This window comes from Astyanax mexicanus, chromosome 13 (genome assembly GCF_023375975.1).
Source record: "Astyanax mexicanus isolate ESR-SI-001 chromosome 13, AstMex3_surface, whole genome shotgun sequence".
In the NCBI taxonomy this organism is placed as follows: domain Eukaryota; kingdom Metazoa; phylum Chordata; class Actinopteri; order Characiformes; family Acestrorhamphidae; genus Astyanax; species Astyanax mexicanus.
Genome location: NC_064420.1, coordinates 34710246 through 34728950, shown reverse-complemented (window position 1 = coordinate 34728950; position 18705 = coordinate 34710246). Strand labels below are relative to the sequence as shown.

General features: G+C 38.7%; 1 protein-coding gene across 8 annotated transcripts in view; it reads left to right on the top strand.

The window, feature by feature from the left end:
* Positions 1–18705, top strand: part of atp2b3b (ATPase plasma membrane Ca2+ transporting 3b) — an 82354-nt gene that overhangs the window by 36241 nt on the left and 27408 nt on the right. For 4 of the 8 annotated variants that reach the window (XM_022677406.2, XM_022677413.2, XM_049462709.1 and 1 more), the window contains exons 6-17: positions 1653–1778; positions 5629–5682; positions 6887–6928; positions 7664–7828; positions 9016–9230; positions 10376–10618; positions 12488–12729; positions 13700–13934; positions 15072–15251; positions 15441–15528; positions 15957–16063; positions 18155–18346. In XM_022677406.2, the coding sequence (XP_022533127.2) occupies positions 1653–1778; positions 5629–5682; positions 6887–6928; positions 7664–7828; positions 9016–9230; positions 10376–10618; positions 12488–12729; positions 13700–13934; positions 15072–15251; positions 15441–15528; positions 15957–16063; positions 18155–18346 (1889 nt within the window). The remainder of the gene's footprint in view (positions 1–1652; positions 1779–5628; positions 5683–6886; positions 6929–7663; positions 7829–9015; positions 9231–10375; positions 10619–12487; positions 12730–13699; positions 13935–15071; positions 15252–15440; positions 15529–15956; positions 16064–18154; positions 18347–18705) is intronic. The other 4 variants (XM_022677408.2, XM_022677411.2, XM_022677409.2 and 1 more) reach the window with 2 other exon arrangements.

The window sequence follows — 18705 nt, the reverse complement described above, 5'->3', positions numbered from 1 at the left end:
CTTCTGTATTTTAGACCTTAAAACTGACAGTATAAAAAGGGCATACATTTATCATCAATCATCATCATTGCTCTGCTTGATGTTTAGATTGTATCTACTGTATATGAATATCAGTATGTTGGTAGAGAGATTGTAGCACTAGTGGTAGGCCACCTTAAAATGGCAATAATCCTGCATGATATTTCTTATATATACAGTGGTAATATAGTAGGAATTATGTGTTTATTGCATACAGCAAACATTAAAAATGAATGCTCAGTTAATTTGGTCATTAATTTTTCAATTTCCTGCTATTCACAGGTTTGCTTACATAGGAACTTAAATAGTGAATAGTAGATCATTGTAGAGGAACTTATTGTCCCAACAAATCTTATGTTAATGTATTAGTAATTTATTTATAACATCAAAACACACATCATGCTGAATAATATTGTATATTTAAGTAGCTATTAGCTTTGTATGTAAGCAATATGTATTTTACTTATTATAATGACAAGTGTATTCTAATGGGTATTTTTCATAATAATGTGCTCAATTATGTGCTCAATTAAGTTTATACAGCAAATCTCCACAAGGCAGTACTCTGTTGAGTGTTCTCCCTCCAGATCAAACCAAACCAGTTACACATAAACAACCTGTTCATGTTCTTTTTTTAAATCATAGCAGGTTGTAAACTGCATAGCAGGCTCAATTTGATTAATGTTGTTATAATTACATATATAAGCTTAATGTACAGTAGACATGTAGACATGACTTCAGTATTTTTTGCAGAATTTAGAATTGCACTGGTGTGGAAATTAAAATGAGTGAAGGAACCCATTAACATAAATGAGCTGGTGTATAGACCCACCCATCCAGACTTTCAGCATTTAAAATAGAAAGCAAAAATAAACTGTTATTTATTAAAGATTCTGCTTTTTAGAAGGTGGCAGTTTGCAGTTGCAGTATATATCATTATATATTATATTATAATATGTTTAGCATATTTTTCAAAGACATTTTTTATCATCCGAGGAATAGTTTCACGACAGGCCTATTTGTTGTATAAATAAATAATAAAAATATAGATTTGAGTCAGGAAACTGTGCTGGAATCTGGCCTTCAGTTCCCACTCTATATATTATACATTGATTAAATAACCCAAACCACTAGTCTGGGTGCTGTTAATACAGGCTTTTGCAGGGCCCCCACAAGAGATTTAAATATAGGGAGGCTAAGCTTTGATTGGGGGATCTGATTTGTGGGAGAAAGCTTCCCACAAAAGAAAAAAAAATCTGATAAGTGTTTTATGTATATATTAAAAAAAAAAAAAATTACCTGAAAAAAAGGTCTAATAGCATTAGCAGGACATAAATTCACTACTCAAATACTGAGAATATTGATAAGAATAATCAAATGTGCAGTGTAAATATGTCCGCAAATAACCTGGACTGGATTTTTAGGACAATGTGAAATTTAAAACAGAAAAAATATTTTCTACTTGTTTTTTATTTATTTAGCTCACATTTAGGTAATTCTTAAGTAAAATATTTCCCCACTCGTTTTCCTTTTTCTTTAACTTTCACTATAAAATGCACTTATTTGTATTTGTGGCCATATTTGTGGTGTTTTGTTCTCCGATTCACTCCCTCTCTGTTTTTCTCTTTTCTCAGGCACCCATGTGATGGAGGGATCGGGTAGGATGTTGGTGACGGCTGTCGGAGTGAATTCTCAGTCTGGCATCATCTTCACTCTGCTGGGGGCTGGAGAGGGAGAGGAGGAGAAGAAAGAGAAGAAAGGTAGGTGTGAGGTAGAAGAGGCAGTACCACACACACTCACAGCCTCAAACATTCACACACACACACACACACACATACACACACAGTGAAAACAAGGAAGTTGAGAAGCAGAAGAAATGAGTAACAGATATATGGAAGCTTCATTCACAAAAAATCTCAAAACCCTGACACACTGAACCTATAGCTTCAGAGGAGAAAAAGAGAGAGAAAGAGAAAGATAGAGAGAGAGAGGCAGTGCTGAATCAGTGAAAGTGTGGGAGCAAGTCCTTTCAGATCCTTCATAGCCACCAGCAGCATGGCCAAGTGGAAAGTGGCTCATGCTGGCTCATATAGAATACATAAAGAATCCTGTAGCTGAATGAAAGAGCAGTGTGGTCAGTGCCTGGAGGAGAATTTATGAATAGGATGAAAAGAGAGTACAGTATGACAGCACAGGCATGTCTCATCTGCCCGGACTGAGAGTGAACTCCAGCGTTTGGTTCATTAGTCTCAGTATCAGAGCTGCAATAGGTTATTGAAATTTTAAGTGTTTCGGAAAATCGTTATAATAGATCATGCCAATAAATCTGTGTTTCCAACTGCTTATGTTTTACACTGATAACTGAAGATAGCACGAAACACTTGCACTGTACAAAACAAGGTAAAAACTAGCTCACTGCACCCAGTGTAAAAAGACTAATAATTCAAACATTCAGGTTTGACTTCTCTCTGTGACCCGTACATTGCTATAGTTAAGTTTAGAGATGCTGAGTGGAACATTTAATGAGGGCTAATTTTGCTGTTCCACTTGACTGTTTTTGTACATTACCAGAGCTCTGATTGCAATATGCAGTTTTTTGAAATATAAAATTTAATTTATTAAAACTGTCCATTATATTCCTGTTTTCATGCGCTTTAAATAAAATTGGCCAAAAAATGATAAAGGGAAGCTACTTGCTTCCAGTGGCATCCAGGCAAAAACTGGCAAATGTGCTCATGTTTAATTTAATGCACTAAAAATAAAAAAGGCTGCTAATTAATGTTCAACTCTTACGAAAATACTGCAGTACAGGCAGCCATCTTTTGTGAAAACATATTCAACATAGTCAACAACAGATTAAATAAAAAAGCTAAGTCAAGAGGTGAAGATCATAGAGTTGTATTAGCAGTAAAGTTTCTGCCAAATAATAATGTATTTAATTTTCTTGGACAGTTTGCCCCAATATGTGCATCAGTTACAATGTTTGAGTGTGATATCACGTCCAGACTCAGAAATCAGAAAAATAAAAGACCTTGTAATTATACAAAATTGGAGGAATCGTAAGAAAATACTCAATTATGAAATTATAAAATAAAAAAAAATTCTGTTAATAAGTTACATTCCCTGCTGTATGTATTCATGTACTGTATCCTTAAAAATTGCGCATGTACCCGTGTTTTTCGCACTATAATCGTCAGATTGCGTTATAATCCGGTGCGCCTTATGCATGAATTCTACCAGTCAGGTTGTAATGAGAAGTAAAGCCACTTTGCTAAAGTACAGCAGTTTAAGTGAAGTTTCTCCAGCACCGAGACTCAAGTAGCATTAGCATTAGCCGCTAAGCGTGCTAAGTGCTAGCTCTTTAGTCGCTCAGAGGTGAGTATTATCGGCCTGTAGCTTGCTGCTAACCCCGGCTAGCACTGCTTGAGCAGCATTAGCATTAGTCGCTATCCGCACTAGCTCTTTCTTTGTAAGTACATGGGACTAACCGCTAGCTAATATCGCCCTGGCTTAACAGAACACTCAGGGTTCCTCAGTGCAGCTTTGTTAGGCGGCATTAGCCATTAACCGCTAGAACTTAGCCGCTAAGAAAAATAGCTATACTCACCCAAATAAACATTTTTCAGATGAGAAATCAGTGTAGATTAACACCCAGTGCTCATTTGACTTTTTTACAGTTTTGTTTATTTAGCATAGCTTTACTTAACATAGTTAGCTATTGTTACACCATTAACAAGATCAAAGTAGCTCCACACTTCATTAATAGAATTCTGATGGTCCTGACATTTAAAACAAGGCACTAAGAACGAGGCAAGAAAGTGCACAGATAGTCTATTTAAAAGACTATGTTTATACAGATAGTACCTTTAGTTCTCTGGGTGCCGCCATCTTGAAATTAAGTCCCGATAAGTCGTCTGACAAGCACAAACAAATAGGTAGGATAGGACAGCAGATTGCAAAATTAATTCTGTGGTTATGCATGAATGCTCTTCTACATGGCTTCTACGTGAGCCTGTACTGTGCTGTAAATCAGCCAACTGAAGGAGAGCACATCAAATTATTAACAAACCCACCATAAAAGAAAAATCAGCCATTTTACTTACCAAAATAATAGATTTCAAACTTGTAAGCAGTTCCTGCACTCACATTTATTTAAGCATATTCTTTGAAACATCTTTCAAAAATGTATCCGAAATAACTGAATCAAGTAAAGTTGTACACTAAATCATGTCGTAAAGAGTGGTAACTACAGTGAATCGTGGTAAAATCAGAGATTTAGATTCCTATCACAAATTATGAATTCATCTAAATGAACTCACTACACCCTGTCTGGCTCAATCAGAAGCAGAGATAGGGAAAGAGAGAGTGTGGAGGAGGCAGAGAGAGAGAGAATGTTCTGTTGCTGTCCCACTGAATCACTCTCTCAGTGTGTTTTCAGCTCCGGTATAATCTAGGCAGACTGAGAACTGACTCACAGTAAAATGTTCCCTCTTGTGTATATCTTCAAAAACAATGTCATCCAGCCACATCTGCAGACTAATTTAAGCATGATCTATCTTACTAGAGTACCTTACTAGAGTATCTTACTAGATACTTCCTTGGTACAGCATCCCTAATAGCAACAGTAATGTAGTCTTAGCCTGGGCTACATCTGGAATATTCCATATTCCGAAACTGATCACATATGTATCCCTTTGTTTTACATTTGCTAAATATAATTACACTCATTGTCATTTAAATAGTCGCAAAAAATTTTGCAACCAGAAGGAAGTGTTTGGTTGCAGTGTTATTCGGAGGCGAGGTAAAGGTTGCCAAAAAAAACAAATGCTTTCAATTGTAGAGTGATATGGGCAACTTAATTGAGCTACACATTAGGGCTACACGATATTGGAAAAATTTGATATTGCAATGTTTTTTTTTATTTTATTGACAATATATATGTGATATTAAACAATGCAGGACCCATGACATCACCTATGGCCCCTATCTAGAGAGTTAAGATGCTTTAGAGTCAGCCGATCACACAAAACCCGAGGAAAACAGCAAAACAACAATCAGCCGTTTAATCAGGCATTTAAATGACCTTTTAAAAGGTAAATAAGGGCATTTTTCTGGGATTAAAAGCATGATTTTGGCTGTAACTTGAAAAATCTTTGCAAAACTGTGCCGGACTGATGTGCACAGCTTTCCACAGGCTGTCTGTCGCTGTGTTTACAAGCACATGCCCAGCCATGTGGAGGCCATGCGGTTACCTCGTGTTTCTGTCGCCTCTTTGTGCTTCTCAGGCAGCAGCAGTTGCATTAAGTGGCAATGCAGCTGGAAATTGCATCTTAAAGACACAAATACTAAGCTGTGTCTTCATTCCAAGCTCTTGTGACAGCAGCAGTATGTGGACAAGCGTTGTCCTTTTGGAGATTCCAGATGTGGCCCAGGTTTAGCCCGCATTAATATTGCAATTAGAGATATTCCCCCACTTCCTGACATACTGTCACGTAACGGGCAGTGTTATGACGACTGTTCTTTGTTTCTTACCTCCACCCGATCCTTAAACCTCCCACAATCCCTCCTCCACACCCACATGACCCCGCCCCCCTCACGCTCCCCAATCAGAAGAGAGTAGTTACTCACTCACTACTGAGGCCAAACAGAGCAGCATCACCAATGGTACGTATCGCTACAGACAGACCAGCCTTCTGACCAGCACACAGAACATGCAGTAAAGACTGCAGATAATGCACTGATAAAAAACCTGGCCAGCCCACACAAGCAAACACACAAACAAACACACACTAACACACTACACACACACACAGCACAAACAAAATGACAGTCCTCACTGCAGTTCAACCTCAAGTGCCGTATATGTGTTACTGTTAGTTTGCTGTGTATGTTCATGTATGTATGTGCAATTTGTGTGTGTGTGTGTGTGTGTGTGCGCTTGTGTGTGTGTTTCCATAGTTTTGTGCTTTCTTGTTTCCTTCACTCAACAACACTGTGTGTGCTCTGTCTCTCATTCTGTCTCTGTCTGTTGCTTTCTATTCCCCTATTACTCTCTCTTTCTCTCTTTCTCTCTTTCTCTCTCACTCTGTTCCTTTCTTTCTCTTCACTATTCCATCTCTCTGCTTTCTTTCTTTCTTTCTTCTCACTGCCCTTTTCTATTCTTCTTCCCCTCTTTCTTTTACTATCCAACATGTTCTGTTTTTTGTTCTCTCATTCCTTAATCTCTGCCATCTTTATTTTTTTCATCATTCATTCTCTATTCATTTTCTTTATCTCTCTTTTCACTCTCCCATCACCTTTGTTCTCTTTACTCTCTTTTTATTTTCCATTCTGGGATCTCCCCTTTTCCACTTCTTTCTCTCTGCTTTTTTCCTTTTTCTTATTTGTGTCTTCTGTTTTTTTTCTCTTCGCTCTTTTTGCCTTCTTTTTTTGTCCTTCCCTGTTTGATGCTGTTGCTGCATCTTTCTTTCTTTCTTTATTTCTTTCTTTCGTTCTTTCTTTCTCATTTGCGTCTCTTTCACTTTCCATTTTTCTTCCCTTTTTCATTTCCCTCTTTCCCTTATCACTGTCATCTTTCTTTCTCTTCACTCTCTCTTCCATTGCCTTCATTCCCCTTGCTCTTTTTTCTTTACTTTCTATTTCTCTTCACTGATGTATTCTTTTCTCCTCTTTTATCACTTTCTGTATTCCCTCTTTCCCTGTATTTTTTCTACTTTCTACTTCTCTCCTTGCTATCTTTTTCTCTGCATTTTCCTCTTATTTCTCACTATTCTATCCACCTCTACCTTAATTCTGTCCCTTTTCTACATCTCGCTCCCTTCCCTTCTCTCTCTCTCTCTCTCTCTCTCTCTCTCTCTCTCTCTCGCAGGCAAGCAGCCAGAGGCAGCAGTGGAGACCAATCAGAATAAAGGTACCAGAGGGACAGTAGAGTAGATGAATGAGAGAGGCACTGAGGGGTTAATTATTTGATTGCTGTGGGAAATCTTCACCCAGTAGTTCAACTAGTTGTTGTTAATGGGGGCTATTATCACAGGGAGATGCTAATGTCATGTATGCGCACATGAACGTTTATGGATGTGTTGCAGGGCTGCATTAATACACTCTGAGTGATGTGTATGTGGTATAGCTTCATACGTCCACATGTACCGGTGCTCCATTTGTCGCATAACGGCATACATGACAGCCGGGGCTTTAGCAGACCTCTCTCTAGCTGTGGCGTGTTTTACAGCAGTACACTGTGCTTGCGACATCGTTATGTTGTATGGTGTGTGAAGGGAAACCCTCTGCTGAATAGACACTTTGCTGAATAGTGCTAAAATGTGCAGCCTCTGTGGGAGTTGATAGGGGTGATACACTTGTCCCGTAGCTTGTAGCCACTCTGCGTGTGTTTCCACTGTGCCGTCAGTGACTGTGTCTGCATTCGTCTCGCTTTCTCTCTCGCCATGTGTCCAGTTTCGTCTATAACGCCATATGTACTATCAGCTCATAGTAGAAGAGTCCAAACTGCGATGTGTTCTGGTAATGCATATAGTATTGTGAATGGTGCGTGTTGGTGGCTCATGCTGCTCACCGCAGCTCCGAGCCCTGCCAGGACAGATTTGTTGTCCGTATGTAAATGACGCTCAACTTCTGTCCCGCCCACCAGCCAAGAAGCAGGATGGCGCAGTCGCCATGGAGATGCAGCCGCTGAAGAGCGCGGAGGGGGGAGAGGTGGAGGAGAGGGAGAAGAAGAAAGCCAACGTGCCCAAGAAGGAGAAGTCCGTCCTGCAGGGCAAACTCACCAAACTGGCCGTTCAGATCGGCAAAGCAGGTGAGTGATTCTGTAGCTCACCAATCAGAAGAGAGTGAGGCATTGAATAAATGAATGTTCCACCCATAACCAACTAAATTAACATTACTAAATGTTACTGCCAGTTTGCAGTACTAGTATAATCTAATTATGTAATTACTAGCAAGTAATGGGCAAAAGTATTCGCTCACCCATTCAAATAAATGAACTCAAGCACCAAGACTGCATTCAGGCTGCTTCTACAAACATTAGTGAAAGAATGGGTCGCTCTCAGGAGCTTAGTGAATTCCAGCATAGTACAGTAATAGGACGCCACCTGTGCCACAAGTCCACTCGTGAAATTTTCTCACTACTAAACATTCCACAGTCAACTGTCAGTGATCTCATAAGTTACAGTTACAGTGGAAGCAACTGGGAAAGAAAGCAACTCCTCAGCGGATGCTAAGAAGCATAGTTCGCAGAGGGTATAAACTTTTTTTCAGATACAATTGCTTCAGACCATAAACCTTTATTTAGGGTTTAGATTAGTGTAGAGAGCTTTATGGGATGAGTTTCTGTGGTTAAGCAGCTGCATTCAAGGCTTACATCACCAAGTGTAAAGAGGCAAGCAGATACTTTAGGCGATATAGTGTATTTATACCGAGCCATCAAGTTGCGGAGGTCAAGGTAGTAACTGTCGTCTTGTTTGTCCCCTCCTTCTCGCAGTGAAGTGTAGAGAGTGACTCATACACTTGTTTCTATCTTTCTTTATTGTTCCTCTCTCGCTGTTCTCACCATTGAATTTAAAGACTAAAAATAAACAAGTACAGTATAAATTATGACAGAGCCATAAACTGATGGCAGATCAGTCATGGTTCCTCTGAAGGGTTTTTCTATCATTGTGAGTTTTTTTTAATCTTCTTGGTAAAGCTGCTTTGAGGCAATAGTTATGAAAAGCAATACATCAAAAAATCTGAATCGAATTAAATGAATCAGTCAAGCTCTACAGCAAGCAAGCATTCAAATGTAGCATTGGAACACTTTATGTTGAAGTCTGGAGGATCAGGTGTCTACAAACGTGTATAGGATTGTTTTTTTTTTTAGATAGAGGTTAAGCCTAGTCTTAGATTACATATCTCTTTCAATGGAGACTCTCCATTTACAGTTCTGTATAGTCCGCGGAAATTATCATTTAGACTCAGCCATTCATTCCGGCATTGTCTCTGCAGGTCTGGTGATGTCGGCCATCACAGTGATCATCTTGGTGCTGTACTTTGTGATCGAGACCTTTGTGGTGCAGAGACGGACCTGGCTGACGGAGTGCACGCCCATCTACGTGCAGTACTTCGTCAAGTTCTTCATTATCGGAGTCACCGTGCTGGTGGTTGCCGTGCCTGAGGGTCTCCCCCTAGCTGTCACCATCTCTTTAGCCTACTCAGTGAAGGTGAGGAAGACCAGACGCACCCTGAGTATATGTGTGTGTGTAATTTGCAGTTGCATGAGGCAATCAGACACGCAAATGTACTGTAGCAGTCAAAACTTTGGACAACAAACCAGGCATTCAAAAGAAGAAATAACACGTGTTGAATTAGAAGCTGACAGTGGTAAAGAGATTAGCCCCAGTGATGCAGCTGTACACAGTCTTGGCATTCCCTCTCAAGAAGCTGTGTGAGGATCCTCCTGGGATGCTTTTTCAACAAGCTTGAGGGCATCCCTTGGGGACCCTGGTCAAATTGATGTGTGTGTGAATCTCCTAAGTGAAAATAAGCTGCAACAGAGAATACACTTCTAAACATTTTAATGCATGGTTACTGTTAAAAATAAAACAAAAAATGTGTTATACATATAAATGTTATGCCACATATTATGTCATAGTTTATTGTCCTATACAGGATCTTTAAGGGATGTCCAAACTTGGTGACTGCTAAAAGTGTCTTTCTCTAGAGGACTTGAATGACCAAAAATGAATCTTATCTGTCATTTTTTTTAACAATCAATACTATCAAAGACTTTGAATGTTCAAATTTAGTTCAGAATTATTGTACCATGGTAAATCGTATTAAGAATAAGAACATGTTAATGCAATGCGTAAGAAGAAATTAATTCCATGACTGATGGAAAATAAAACATTTTCCATGACTCTTTTGTTAATTTTCAATATTCGCAAAAACTTGATGGATAGTAACTCTTGCAAACAAGTGAGAAAACTAATTTAATGTCACCTTTTGGGATGACAATGTTTAAACTGTCTGTCTGTCATGTAATTTATCTTTGCTACATTGATTTTGCTGGATTATTTTAACTGGTTTTATATTGTTGATGGCATGCAAAAATATTGAAAACCTGGCCAGAAAACCTTTCTACTGCAAAATGCAATAGAAAGTTATTTTGGAACATTTTTATTGGTCGCTTCATCGTGGAATTTAAACAAAATGTGAAGAACAGCTGATAGTTATAAGTATAACCAGATTTTTAGATCAAGGACTGAGATTTATGTTTTTCCACGGCATCAACTGTATTTTACTTTTTTTTTTTTTTTAATTAAAACACTTGACCTATATCTGCCCATCATCTGCTACTTTCTTTCAGAAAATGATGAAGGATAATAACCTGGTTCGTCACTTGGACGCTTGTGAAACCATGGGAAATGCCACTGCCATTTGTTCGGATAAGACTGGCACTCTGACCACCAACCGCATGACCGTGGTGCAGGTACACTTGAACGACCAGCACTTCCGAGAGATCCCCGAGCCCAGCCAGGTCAACCCCAACACCCTGGAGATGGTAGTTAACGCCATCGCTATCAACAGCGCCTACACCTCCAAGATAATGGTGAGTGTATATATATATATATATAGACAGTTTATAGATGCAGATGGGATCCTTGTATGGCATCCTCTCTTTTTATTATTTCTTCAAGCACAAAGGGCCCGTTATTGGGTAAAGTAATTCATCAGATATTACACATGTAATAATGCCTCAGTTTTTGTTATTCAGTGCAATGTTGGTTTATGAACAAACCCAGGCATACATTCAGACCACAAGTTAAATACCGGTAATTAACAGCTTGTTAAAAAACATCTGGAAAACCAAAGTGAATAGATAAGTAGAATAATAGCAAGTATTTTTTACCCCATCCACATATTATACATTTAAAAATGTAAGTGTTTATCTTAGTCTTTAGCAGAGGTGACATCAGTACAAAAGTTTTTTCTTAAATTTATTAACTGAGACATACAGATGTGGAAAGAATTAAGAGACCACTTAAGTTTCTGAATCAGTTTCTCTGATTTTGCTATTTGTAGGTAAATGTTTGAACAAAATTAACATTGTTTTTTTATCCTATAAACTACGGACAACATTTCTCTCAAATTCCAAATAAAAATATTGTCATTTAGAGCATTTATTGGCAGAAAATGAGAAATGACTGAAATAACAAAAAATATGCAGAGCTTTCAGACCTCAGATAATGCAAAGAAAAAAAGGTCATATTCATAAAGTTTTAAGAGTTCAGAAATCAATATTTGGTGAAATAACCCTGATTTTTAATCACGGTTTCCATGCATCTTGGCATGTTCTCCTCCACCAGTCTTACACACTGCTTTTGGGTAACTGTATGCCACTCCTGGTGCACACATTTAAGCAGTTCAGTTTGGTTTGATGGCTTGTGATCATCCATCTTCCTCTTGATTATATTCCAGAGGTTTTCAATTTAGTAAAATCAAAGAAACTGTCTCTTATTTGTATTTTTTCCAGAGCTGTATACAAGCCTTTATGTGTAAATATTGTTTAACGCTAGAACTGCAGAATCATCTGTATCATACGAATGGCATTTAAATCTCTTTCCTTAAACAAATGTAAACTAACAAGTTCAAAGCTTGACAGATTCATATTCATTTCAAGGATGGCTCTAAAAATAATACACAAATACTTCAAAAATCTGACCAGACTGACCATAGACCTTTTTTTTTAGAAGTTGCAGTTTTTGAAGTGTAAGGAGCAGAGAGTAAAGCATTTTTTAAGGTGCTGCGTTTTACCTGTCCACACAAAAGCACTGAAAACAAAGTTCTTAAGTAACCTCCACCCTGGAGATTGGCTGGCCCCGAGTTCAGTTAGCATGCAGTCGGCCTCCTATCAGTCTAGATATCTGTCAGCGTGTCTGCAATGGGAGAAATAACAGAAAAGAGACAGGTTAGGTTAGAGTGATGTGCTCATCTTACCCCTACTTGAGAGTCTATTTTATGGTAGATTTTGGCCATGTGCTGCTTGGTCCTCAGTGTCAGTGGCTAGCTGTGGATAATTGGCATGTTCTGTCCTTTAAATTCTGTCTTTTAATTGCCTTTCACATTTTTAATTCAGCACCCTGGTCAGCGCTAATGTACTATGGAGTGGCTCATATATTTTGTATACTTATATATTTATGTCTTTTTTGCTGAAAACTTTCACTTTTGATTGAGAAGGGGTTTGACACAGTAATTTGATTTCTCAAATTGTAGGTCAAAAGATTTAAATTTTTATGTATGATAATTTGATTTATAAAAAGGTGTAATAAAAATTTAGGTGTGTTTCTTCTGATTTAAAAATGCCAGAATGATCACATTAAGCAGACTCAACCAAGGTTAAATTTTCGTGCTGTTTTATTCATTGTCTTTCCACCCCTGCCTCCTCATTCATTTTTCATTCACCCTCTTCTCTCTGCAGCCTCCCGATGTTGAAGGTGGTCTGCCTAAGCAGGTGGGAAATAAGACTGAGTGTGGCTTGCTGGGCTTTGTGCTGGACCTGAAGCGAGATTATGCACCTGTTCGTGAGCAGATCCCTGAAGAGAAGCTCTATAAGGTCTACACCTTCAACTCCGTTCGCAAGTCCATGAGCACTGTGGTTCAGCTGCCAGACGGCAGCTTCCGCCTCTACAGCAAAGGAGCCTCCGAAATCCTCCTGAAGAAGTGAGTCTGCTTCTGTACTGTTGCTGTTATTGCTGAATATTTTTTGAATATAATACTCACACACTAGTCCACAGTCTACCGTATTTTTCGCACCGGATCATAAGGCTCATTATCAATAATAAAAGTGAATTTTTTGGTCTATTTTTATACATAAGGTGCACTGGATTATAAAGCACATTTTATGCAACTCTAGTGAGGAACAGGGGTGTCGCCATGTTTTCCCTATAATTCAGCAGGTCTCGCATCTGGGTGGCGAGACCTGTAAGGCTAAGCCATAATAAACAAAACTGTAATTCTTAAAAGAAAAAAACATTTCAGACAAGTCAGACAAGTTAAACCAGCGCTAGATGTTAATCTACACAGATTTCCCTCCTGAAATCTGTCCATTTGAGTAGAAAAACTGCTTCCATTTATTAACAGTAAGCTTAGATTTCCAGATTTCCACTGAAGTTGAAGCATTAGCATTGGGGTTAGCAACAGGCTACAGGCCGATAATACTCGCCTATGAACAGCCAAAGAGCTAGCGCTTAGCGCGGTTAGCGCTCCAGCCTTGCTAGCCGGGGTTAGCACCAGGCTACAGGCCGATAATACTCAACTATGAACTTCCAAAGAGCTAGCGCTTAGCGCTGTTAGCGGCTAATGCTAATACAGCTGGAGAACTGAGCTGAAACTCCTATATAACACTGTACTTTAGCGGAGTGGCTGTTCTTTACAACCTGACTGGTAAAATTCATACATAAGGTGCACCGGATTATAAGGAACACTGATTATTTTTGGGAAAATTAATGGATTTTAAGTGTGCCTTATAGTGCGAATAATACAGTATGTGTGGAAGTGAAGTTAATTTTTAATTTATAGACCTGTAATTTCCGATATATTTATGCAACAATTTAAAATATCTTATGCTTTTATATTTCTTCTCCTATTTTCATATTCCTCTTGCACTTATGATTCACTCCTTTCTTTCCAGATGTTCATCCATCCTAGGTGCAGGTGGTGAGACGCGGAGCTTCAGGCCACGGGACAGGGATGAGATGGTGAAGAAGGTGATTGAGCCCATGGCATGTGAGGGTCTGCGTACCATCTGTATCGCTTACCGCGACCTGCCCGGAGACCCCGAACCTGAATGGGAAAATGAGGCTGACATTGTTACTGACCTTACCTGCATCTGTGTCGTGGGTATCGAGGATCCTGTGAGGCCTGAGGTATGTGGAGATCAGACTTGATAAACGTTATGTTGTGTATATGTTGGGCAAAATAATCAAGCAAGTCAATCATAAATATCATACTTGTGCTGAGCACAGGTGAGATGTGGCCTTCCCAATAATCCATATGTTTTAAACACGTACACACCAGTGAGTACACTCGGAAAACACACGCAAATAGTCATCGTCACGTGCCCGGGAAATATTGAGGGTTAAGGGCCTTGACTATGGACCATACAGTGGTGGCCTACTGGTGTATCTATGACATGAAAGAACATGAAATGTAAAAAGCCTGGTGAAGTTGTAAGAAGTGTTTAACACAGCACTGCTTTTTTAATGAGACGCAACATAGACATCCAATGAAAACAGAGGTAATTTACATATATTAGTATTGAAGACACAGTTTAAAAAAAACATGTTTAATTGCAATAAATAGGGAGAGGATGAAGAATGATTATATAAAAATGAATTATAACATTTTGGTTAATTACTGTTTTTGGTACATAGATCTAGATTTTAAATATTTCTTTTATTAAAGGTTTTATTACAATAGTGCATTTAAATATACAATAAATGTAGTTATTCAATTGCGTTAATTAAAAAAATATATAATTAGTAGAGGCCAAAAACCCTTTTTTGTTTACTATGTAATTACAGATGTATTCCTTAGTTGTTTTGATGTCTTCAGGCAAAAAAAGATTTTTTACTTTTTGACAGAAAATTAACATTTCTGCTGTTCTTTATATTCAGTATTTCTTTGTGAATGGAACCTTGTGTTTGGAATTTCCTGGAAATCTATATTTTTAAATTGTCTTTCATTGAAACTCATGGTTTTCTGTTATTTTGTTAAGTTAACATATCCAGGAAAAAGGGTATTTGCAAGACAGCTGCATTAAAAATAAAAATATAAAATGTGTCTGCAAATGCTTATAGTCAGACCACTACATTCAAAACATTCAACATTACAAATATAATAACAAAATATCTTGCCCTCCAGACAAGGTTGAGGTTCAGGTTGTGGCCTTTGTGCAGATATTGTGTGAATATCACTTAACAGGTTCAGTTTACAGACCCTAGCAAGCCAAAGGCCACGATAAAAATGTGTGCGTTCATCCGTATTATATTTTCATACTAAAGGTCCCTGAAGCCATCCGGAAGTGTCAGAGGGCAGGCATCACTGTGCGCATGGTCACTGGAGACAACATCAACACAGCACGCGCCATCGCAGCTAAGTGCGGCATCATCCAGCCCGGCGATGACTTCCTCTGTCTAGAGGGCAAGGACTTTAACCGGCGAATCAGGAACGAGAAAGGAGAGGTGATGCGTGCTGTTCCTGACATCAGTAACCTTGTCTTATCAACTTTTATTGCTTGACAAATTATCCATACACACACACACACATAAAAACAGCATACAGACTGCAGTTTGTAAACTGACTGTACTAAACGTCATTCCTGTAATAAGAACAGTGTGGCCTCTCTGTCTCTGCTGGTTTATGTGTTTCAGATCGAGCAGGAAAGGATTGATAAGATCTGGCCTAAACTGAGAGTTCTGGCTCGTTCCTCACCCACAGACAAGCATACTCTGGTTAAAGGTAGGAAATTTTATCCATTCACTCTCTATGGACCTCTGAAGTCTAGTATGTCATCATGTAGTCAGGGTCATGTCTATATTTAGAACACTGGGTCTAAACTGGGTTTCTGTATGACAGAAATCAATGGGATTGTAGAAACTGCTGCAGCTGCACCCTGTGGCAAACAACCCAGATATACAGATATACTGAATTCGAAAACAGTTTGAAGCTGACAACAAGGACTCAAAAAAAAAAAAAACTAAAATAAATTTTGATAAAAATGATAAAACGAGACAACCCCAGTACATTGCACCAACTGTCAAACATGGTGGTGGTAGCTTCAAGCTCTGGGGCTATTTTGCTGCCAGTGGATGAAATAGTGAAGAAAGACGACTTAGGACAACTTGGACAAAACTAAGCGATATCTGAGTGTTGCTGCTCATCTCCAGGCATCATCGACAGCACTGTGTTGGAGCAGAGGCAGGTGGTGGCTGTGACAGGTGATGGCACGAATGATGGACCAGCTCTGAAGAAAGCAGATGTGGGCTTTGCCATGGTGAGTGAATCTGTCCTTTCTATCCTTTTCTATATGTTGGCCCCATACGTGATGATGAGGTGCATTGGAACTGTGTTTTCTGGAATGGTGGTATTTTATTCAGTCATTTTGGGGGGATTTGAGAATGAGTTGGGATGATAATCATCCAATCAACAGGAGCCCAGTAGAGACTATCAATTGACCCATCTATCAATCTACAGTGTTCGTGAATCAATGGTTTGTTCTTCTTAAGAATGAATTCAGCTACTTTGAGTTGTGCAATTTATAACATAGATGTGCAAAAGTACGCACAGACAGATGGTCTAGTTCATGTAGAACTAGGAACACTGTCAATAGAACATTGTTGAGCAGATAAACGTGAATCAATGGGCTCCATGCTCAATAATGTGGAGTAGTGGGGATGAGCTGGGTGGCCAGTATCCAACATTCTGACCTTCTTAAAGAACTTGTTCCTGAATGCAGTCAGATTCTCACAGCAATGCTTTAAGATCTAGTCGAAAGCTTTTCTTGCACAGTAAAGACATTTGCTTCAATAAAAGCAGTATAAACTCTTTTTAATATCCTTTATTTCTAAAGAAGAGAATGAGCAGGTGTCCCAACACCAACATTTTTATTTATTTATCTTATACATCTATATGACTATCAATCCATCCATCCATGTACAATATACTGTAGGTCTAATTGTTTGTTGACCCCTTCTAATTAATTAATTATTCTATTTATTTTATGTAGATAAATATGAACCTGTTGGCAACATGCCTAATGCTGTGTAGCAGTGAAACTCTCCGTCTGGAAAGATCTCATTAACGCTCTTGTCACTGAATTCAATCAAATAGAAGCAGAAACAGAAAGTAGTAGAAACAGTTACTCCAATAAAAGTAGGATAAACATAATATATATTTAATCTACGGCTCTGGAAAAAATAAGAGACCACTTAAAAATGATGAGTTTCTTTGATTTTACCACGTTGAAAACCTCTGGAATAGAATCAAGAGGAAGATGGATGATCACAAGCCATCAAACCAAACAGAACTGCTTTGATGTGGCATAAAGTTATTCAAAAGCAGTGTGTAAGACTGGTGGAGGAGAACATGCCAAGATGCATGAAAACTGTGATTAAAAACCAGGGTTATTACACCAAATATTGATTTCTAAACTTCTTAAACTTTATGAATATGAACTTGTTTACTTTGCATTATTTGAGGTCTGAAGACTCTGAATCCTTTTTGATATTTTAGCCATTTCTCATTTTCTATAAATAAATGTTCTAAATGACAATATTTTTATTTGGAATTTGGGAGAAATATTGTCTGTAGTTTATGGAATAAAACAACAATGTTCATTTTACTCAAACATATACCTATAAATAGCAAAATCAGAGAAGCTGAAGTTGTTTCTTCATTTTTTCCAGAGCTGTATCTATCTATTTATCTACCTATCTGTCTTTTGATCTTTACATCCTTCCCTCCATCCATGTTTTCGTCACCCATCCCTTTCATCCCACTTTCTGAACTATGGAATGCTCTAAGCTATAGAATCTGCTATGCTTTATCAGTGATTCTGCTGTGGAAACTGTATCATCACTGTATCATGTTAAAGATCTCCCATCTGGCCCAGAAGCAGAAAAACCACCTTCATTCTCTCAGCCTTTTTATAGCGTTACTGCTCTTTTACACGGCCAATGAATCTTTCATATTGTTTTAATGTTTCTGTGTAAAATTCAACCTTGCAGTACAAGCAGATTGTATAAACACTGTGATGGGGAATTTTCTAGCCACAAGTTTTCCCTTCTATGGGCAAGTGTTTATGGAAACCCTGCTTTTTAAAGCCTGTTTTTTATTTGCAGTTGATGATGATAAATGTAACGGTCCCAGTGTTCAGGCATTTGCTGTTTGTTATAGCACACAAAAGCCAAGTTTGTCCAGTCTGTCTGAACTGTTTCAGTGCATTGCTTTGTGACACAAGTATTACCTTGAATTCTCCTCTCTGTATCTCTCTCCCACTCTCTTTCTCTCTCTCTCTCTCTCTCTCTCTCTCTCTCTCTCTCTCTCTCTCTCTCTCTCTCTCTCTCTCTCTCGCTCTTTCTCTCAGGGCATAGCTGGTACTGATGTAGCTAAAGAGGCCTCCGACATCATCCTGACTGATGATAATTTCTCCAGCATTGTGAAGGCAGTCATGTGGGGGCGGAATGTCTATGACAGCATTTCGAAATTCCTGCAGTTTCAGCTAACTGTCAATGTAGTGGCCGTCATCGTGGCCTTCACTGGAGCCTGTATCACACAGGTAATACACACTCACGCATCACACATTCATGTACACACACAGCAAATATTCAGCACACTTACTTGGACAAGCTCTCAGGCTGTAATCTGTCAGGCATCCACCACAGTTCCATGACAGTTTCAAGTGTGAGTAGCCTGTGCTAGATCAGCATTAGCTCCATGTCATGCAGGTTACTGGAACTTACTGCATTGCACCTCATAGACAGGCAGAGGACAGTGGGGAGAGGCACGCTGAGTTCTGAGCCCCCCGCTGGAGGCTAATAGTACTGAACACTAAACTCTGTCCATGAATACCTGTATGAATACTGGATGATGTCCCACTGTCTGAGTACTGGATGTCCAATTATGAATATCCTGATT